This window comes from Octopus bimaculoides, chromosome 24 (genome assembly GCF_046866305.1).
Source record: "Octopus bimaculoides isolate indiv1 chromosome 24, ASM4686630v1, whole genome shotgun sequence".
Taxonomy (NCBI): Eukaryota; Metazoa; Mollusca; class Cephalopoda; order Octopoda; family Octopodidae; genus Octopus; species Octopus bimaculoides.
Window position 1 is genome coordinate 32,360,699 of NC_142951.1, and position 7,677 is coordinate 32,368,375.

General features: G+C 35.9%; 1 protein-coding gene across 10 annotated transcripts in view; it reads right to left on the reverse strand.

Annotated features, from left to right (window-relative positions):
• LOC106880254 (uncharacterized) overlaps positions 1 to 7,677 on the reverse strand; it is a 176,892-nt gene that overhangs the window by 25,984 nt on the left and 143,231 nt on the right. The window contains exon 1 of one of the 10 annotated variants that reach the window (XM_089341288.1): positions 2,481 to 5,490. The exons of 8 other annotated variants lie outside the window; for them this stretch is intronic. In XM_089341288.1, the coding sequence (XP_089197414.1) occupies positions 2,481 to 2,649 (169 nt within the window). In that variant the 5' untranslated portion in view covers positions 2,650 to 5,490. Of the gene's footprint in view, positions 1 to 2,480; positions 5,491 to 7,677 lie in introns of those variants that run through there. One more of the 10 variants, XM_089341289.1, reaches the window with a different exon arrangement.

The following is a 7,677-nucleotide window of genomic DNA, read 5'->3' on the forward strand; positions in this document are numbered from 1 at the left end:
GAGCCATGTACCTTCATTATATATATATATATATATATATATATATATATATATATATATTATGTATATTTGTTGTGGGAACTGGAAGGTTCAATATTGCACAATGGTTTGTGGTTTCATCCCAGACAGAAATTTTTCAATTACGTTGATGATTTTGTGTAATACACACACACCCATACAAGACGGGCTTCTTTCAGTTTCCATCGTTCAAATCTACTTGCAAAGCTTCAGTCAACCTTGGGTTATATAAGCATATATATATATATATATATATATATATATATATATGATGGCCGTCCACTCGTGACCGAGCAAGACCATTGCCGACCTTCAGGAACATTGTGAGCTCTAGGACTAACTTATATTTTGCATTTGCGGCTCTGTTGGTGGCTAATGAGCCCTGCTCAGGGTTGGCCAAAAGTCATTCGACAGTAAATCAAAATTCCATAAACATTATCTGTAATTCTGCATTGACTCGAATGGAAAAATGGTGTCACTCAAGAAGGACTTCAGTTTGAACAATTTTCATGATGTTTCATATTTAGATGCTTTTATCAAATTCATTCAGTTGTTAAACATAAGCTAAGCATTTCGTCCGGTATGCTAATGATTCTACCAGCTCGCCACCTTCATAACGATAATAATAATAATGATGATAAAAAAAGATAATAATAATGGTTTCTTTCTTTTTTTAAAGTTTATAATAAGGAATATAAAAAGAGGTAGATGGTGAATAATTAATGATAAAAGTCTATAGGAAAAGAGAAGATGGGGTGGGTGGGTGTTTAGGAGGAGGAAATGGGGGCAGTTATTCTGGGTACCAAATGATTACTAAGCTGTACTAAGGAACTGTGTATGTATGTATGTATGTATGTGAATGCAGAGGAACACAGGCATACAGACATACAGACATACAGACATGTATGCATGTGCCTCTTTGCTGTGATAAGCCAAATTTAACACAAGCCTTGATGCCATCTTAAAATAAATCAAGCAACCACTACTACCACCACCATCACCACCACCTCCTCCCCCTCTTTCTCCACCACCACCACCACCACCACCACCGCCTCCTACACAATTTAATTTACGCCTTTTCTCTGAACAGAACACGGCTAATCTCTATCAAATCTAAAATCACCATTCTAAGACCTTCTTCTCTTCCAAGAATACCATCTCCAGCGCCAACCCTTTCCTTAACCATCTCGCACAGAAATTCTCCAATTTTTCTGTTCCTCTCTCAGCATTTTTTCTTCACTCTACAAAATACTCACCTTACTTGTATCCTTCAAGTTGCCATTGTAATTTTTAATTTTCTTCTCACAACGATTACATCTGCATACTCCACCCCCCCCCCCCCCGCCCCAGCACTTCATTAGTGCACCCTAATTAATGATTTCGGTCCCAAATAACATGTTTATTTTTCACATATCATTTAAATCAGGGCTGTTCTTTTTGTTTTTGTTTTGTTTCTTTTGCTCGTTTCAGTCATTTGACTGCGGCTGTGCTGGAGCATCACCTTGAAGGGTTTCAGCATATACAGAAAAGAGAAGTTGAAAATGCACTCGGAGTCTTTAAGAAGACTTATTTTTTACTTCATCAGTCTCAGACTTTCATTTGTCTGTGGTGTATTTGTCTTGACTCTGAGAAATACATCATAGCTCAAAGTCTTTCTGTCTAACACCTAATGCTACACTTGAAAATCATAAAATCGTGAGACCAGTGAAGTCAATGTAGATAAATCTTTTTAAAGACTCCAAGTGCGTTTTCATTTTCAACTTGACTTTTCTGTATACTTCTACTCATGTGAAAGAAACTTATTTTCTTGTGTATGTATGCATATACAAATAAATGGAGAAAGATAAGATAGATGGGGTCTGACAACAGGGAAAGGAAGATAAATAAGGGATAGATAAAACAGAGATAGAAAATAAAATCGGGAGAGAGATAAGAAGCAAGCAGATCAATGAAGATTGCCATGATGGTAGATCTCTCTCATAACACTCACACACACACACACACACACACAAGAAAGAGAGAGAATGCTGAGTAAATATACATGCATCCATACATACATATACATACACACACACACACACACACACGCATATGTATGTATATATATATATATATATATATATATATATATATATATATATATAAATATAAATATATATATAGAGAGAGAGAGAGAGAAAAACACACACACATGCAAACAACAAATATATGCAAATAAGCATATATATATATATAAACATACAGACATAAACACATAAATATACATACATGCAAGTATACATACACACATATATTCATATACACACACATATATATAAATACACACACACACACACACACAATGTATATACACACCCACACACATACATATATCTACATATATCTATATAGAGATGCAATGAAAGAATTAAGGAATGAGAAAGAATGGAAGGAAAAAAGAGACGCAGAAAGAAAGAACCTACCATGAGGAATAACTCGAAAATCGTTGCAGATTAGTTTTTCCAAGTTTTCTTCGTTTCTCTTAGTCTGAATTTCCTTGTTATCATCGTAAGCACTAAGCACGTTGTGGGTGCAGATGGTTGCGATATTCATCTGCGCATTCAGAGACTTTCTGCTATTGGTGTTCCCCATTATCAAACTTTGACTACGACTATCGTTATTATTATTGTTATTATTATTATTATTATTATTATTGTTGTTGTTTTTGCTTTTGGTATGATATCTGCGATTAAAGATGGCAGCAGACCATACAATACTTGCAAAGAATGTAATGATTAATATTATTATTATTATTATTATTATTATTATTATTTCTGTGATTAAAGATAGCAGCAGGCGTCAGTACTTTCAAAGAAAGTTCTTCTTCTTCTTCTTCTTCTTCTTCTTGTCAAATTCCTGATGCAGGAGACTGCATAAAATAAATATCACTTGTTGTGGCCTTTCAAACCACTTTTAACTCTATAAATAGTATTTATACACTATCCATATAGTGTTTATATAGCATATAATATATAGTACAGTATTTATATGACATTTGCCTTCAGTTACAATTAAGATGAGATGTATTTAGCCATTAAGATGTGTCCTGGTTGCAGTTAATCTGTTAAAGCTCGTTCATATTAATATTATCACTGATTGTACTAATCTGTTAAAATGTTTTCTTAACAGTATTAAGATTGGTTGTTAAGATTAGTTCTTCCTATCAAAACTATTTATATTTTTATCTGTTAAGATCTTTTCTTAATACCTCATGTCTGGTTATATCTAACCTGTTAAAATATGTTATTACTGTTAAGTCCGAATGTCTTTTGTCTGTGTTCTTTATCCTACTAAGACTAACTGCATCACACTGCGAAGTTATGCTTCTAATATTATTACAACTGGCTATATTAACCCGTTATGATTTTCTTTTACTGCTGTTAACACTGGTTCGAGCATTTTGTTATAAAATGTATCCTTATAGTAGTTCAAACCGATTTTACTAACCTCTTTTGATGTCTGCACTTATTGCTGTTAAAACTTGTTTGTATAAATCTCTTAGGTAATGCTGTTACAGTTGTAAAGAACAGTCATCAAAATTTGGTTAACTGGTTGGTCGGTTGGTTATAATATTCCAAGTTTTCTACCTTAACGCTCTTAAACAGGTTGTAATTTTTCAGTTATGAACCTCCTTTCTTCCACCTGTCATGTACTCATAACGGTAACCTCTTAAAAGGCCTCCCCTTCCTTAATTCTATTAAGACCAGTTATATTAATCTATTAAAAAAACCAAAATAGACCCAACTCCTTTCTGCAGCTGTTAACAAACTGGCTGTACTAAAATGTGTTTACATTAGTCCGTTAATTCAGTCAAAATTAATTGCAGCTTTCTTTAAGAAACAACCACCTTCTTAAAGTTGTTTATCACTGGTTATATTAAAAATACAACTCACTCACAACAGTTAACATTTAGTTATACTAAACAATGTTTTTGTTAACCAGCTTGTCTCATTAACATTAATTATAGTACTCTCTAACAAACAACCTTCTTGTTAACAGCCACATTAAAAACAACTTTTTCGCAGCAGTTAACATCTAGCTGTACCAAAGTGTGTTTATGTTAATTGTGTTGATTAGGATGTCTTATTAAAATTAGGTATAGTTTTCCGCAATAAACAGCCTTCTTCTTAAGAGCCATTCAACACTGGTTTACACAAAATGCCTTGTTACATTAATTAAAATTTTTCTTCCACTGTTCTGTTAAAAACAGATTAAGGTATTTTATAAGAATCTTCAAAGAAACTTCTAAACAGCTGCTAATCACTGGATATACAAAAACACTTGGTTATATCTACATACATACACATATATATACACATATGTGTATGTATTATTAATTAGTTAAGAGTCCCTTGTTGTCTTCCTCAGAACTGATTATTTCATAAGAATCACACTTGCTGCATTCTAAAACAGGTGTTTCTCACTGACTGCCTTGGGATGCAGCATTTGCCAGTTGCAGCGACAACAACAAAATTTTTCGCAGATTACCGACAACCCACAACATCCGTCCGTCCGTCCGTCCGTCCGTCCGCCTGCCTGCTGTGTCGCAATCAATGAAAATCTTATTATCGATGTAGACACTTTGTTACTCCGACTTTTCCAGCAGCAACTATTTTTACTGTTTCACTGCAAAACACTTTCCTTCGACAAAGAGGAGAAGAAGGGGGGGGGGGGTTGAGTGACAGTGATTGTTGTGATAGTGGTGGCCATGGTGGTGGTGGTGGTGGTAGCAGTGGTGCAGACCAGGGTTGCGATTGGTAATTGTGATGGTGATGGTGATGACAGTGGTGAAGAGTGGTCATTCGGATGATTATAGTAGGTGATGACTGGTGGCTGTAGTGGTGGTGGTGGCTGCAGTGGTTGGTGGTGGCAGTGGCGGTGGTGGTGGTGGTGGTAGTAGTGATGGAGGTGTATAGTGATAGTAGTTATAGTAATGGTAGTGGTAGTGGTTGTAGTAGTAGTGTTGATGGTAGTGAAGGTGGCAGATAGTGATGGTTGTTGTTGTGTTGGTTATAATGGTGGTGGAAGCAGTTAGAGTCCAGAGCCTCTGGGTATTTACATAGTCCAGGGCCCCTCAGATTTTGCAGTGTCCAGCACCCCTAAGCTCTTATAGAGTCCAGTGCACCTAAGCTCTTATAGAGTCCAAGGCTGCCAAGCTCCTATATAATTCAGAGCCCTAAGCTTTCTATAGTTTATGGCCCCACTATGTCTAAATCCAACAGTGTTTGTAGACACTTCAACTAACATTACTATTTATTTGAAACTAGCAAAGGACCTTCTAGGTTCATGTTTGGTCTGCTAGAAATAGCAGTCAAATTACATTATGTAGTCTCTGATATGCAATATGTGTGTGTGTGTGTGTGTGTGTGTGTGGAGTGGTTGGTGTTAGGAAGGGCATTCAGCCGTAAAAAGCCTGCCAAAACAGACACAATAGCCTGGGGTAGTCTTCTACCTGGCCAACTCTTATCAACTGTCCTACCTGTGCATGCATGGAAGGGGGACATTAAACGATGATGATGATGATATATTTAAGTATCTTTATATATATATATATATATATATATATATATATATATATATATATACATGTGTGTATGTATATATATATATATATATATGCATGTGTGTATATATATATATATATATATATATATATATATGCATGTATACACACACACACATTACCACAGATAGGACATCATCTATCAGTAGGTGTGCTCCAGGCAGGGCTGATGTAGGTCTAAACAACAACTATTACAACTATAAAGACTAGTAAAAATACTAATTATCTTTCCTCCTCACACATCGTTCCTTGCCCACCCCCTCCAAAGTATGCCCATGGACACAAGAAAAAAAGAAAAAAAACCCAAGTCAAACCTCGTAGGATTTGAACTTGAAACTGAACACGGCAAGACACTTTATTCAGCTTCGTCTTATCATACCTGCTGACTTGATCATACCACACCCCTCTCAGAAACTATACAGTAGCAGCAACAGCAGCAACGACAGCAGCGATCATAGTAGTAGTAGCAGTAAGTATTTTTTGTTTTTGTTTTTGAAAATGACTCTTTTCTCCTAAAGAATGTTCCAGACACTGCTTCCCACCTTCTTGGCAGCAGACCAAGAAATGACTGTCTTTTCAGGTTATTTTGAATATTGTCTCATCACTTGGAACAATGTCAATTATACTTTTGTCGACCAAGAGTCCTCCGTTAAAATCTTGAATCACAAAATCATCAGCAGATCGATAGTCAAATGGTAATGACGCAATAATAATAATAAATAACAATAATAATAATAATAATAATAATCTTTTCTACTCTAGGCACAAGGCCTGAAATTTTGTGGGTAGGGTGCCAGTCGGTTAGATCGACCCCAGTACGCAACTAGTACTTAATTTATCGACCCCGAAAGGATGAAAGGCAAAGTCAACCTCAGTGGAATTTGAACTCAGAATGTAGTGGCAAACGAAATACCATTAAGTATTTTACCTGGCGTGCTAACGATTCTGCCAGCTCACCACCTTAACAGTAATAATAATAATAAATGATAATAATGATAATAATGATGATAATGATAATAATAATAATAATAATAATAATGATAATGATAATAATAATGATAAGAATTATAATAATAATCCTTTCTACTAAAAGCACAAGGCCTTAAATTTGTGGGGAGGGGACTAGTTGATTACATTGAACCCCAATGTGTATCTGGTACTTAATTTATCCAACCCCTGAAAAGATGAAATGGCAAAGTCAACCTCGGTGGAATTTGAATTCAGAATGTAAAGATGGACGAAATGCCGCAAAGCATTTTGCCTGGCTTGCTAATGATTATATTATCTTGCTGCCTTAACAACAACAACAATAATCCTATCTACTGTAGGCACAAGGCCTGAAATTTGTGGGGGAAGGCAGTCGATTACATCGACCTCAGTACACAACTGGTACTTAATTTATTGAGCCTGAAAAGACGAATAGCAAAGTTGATCTCAGCGGAATTTGAACTCAGAATATTGCTAAGCATTCTGCCCAGATGGGGTTGACAAGTTAGCCAACTCACTGCTTTAATAATAGAAATAATAATAATTCTTTCTACTAAAGGCAAAAGGCCTGGAATTTTGGTGGAGGGGACCAGTCTATTACATTGACTTCAGTATTTCACTGGTACTTAATTTATCGACTTTGAAAGGATGAAAGGCAAAGTTGACCTTGGCAGAACTTGAACTCAGAATGTGCAGATGGACAAAATACTGCCAAGCATTTTGTCAAGTGTGCTAATGACAACAAATTTAGATTCAGCTTGTCTACAGCATCATTCCTTGCTGCCAGAATTGTTCTTTCACATTGCCACTTGTGACCTTTATAGCATGTGGCAATGTTTGGAAATACCTTGCTCTTCATTTCTTCAAGGGAGGCAGTCATTTTGCCACATGGGAGGTGGTGCAGACTATCTTCTGGATCTTGTGGAAGTTTTCCATTTCTGAGAACTATGCAGCTAATGGGTCACCATGAATAAGAACCCTCATGTCAGTTCTCAGAGTAAGATGCTTGACATGTTGCTGGCCTGCTTCCTTTTCTGCAGCTGTCTCTCTTTCCATGGACAGAGACATTC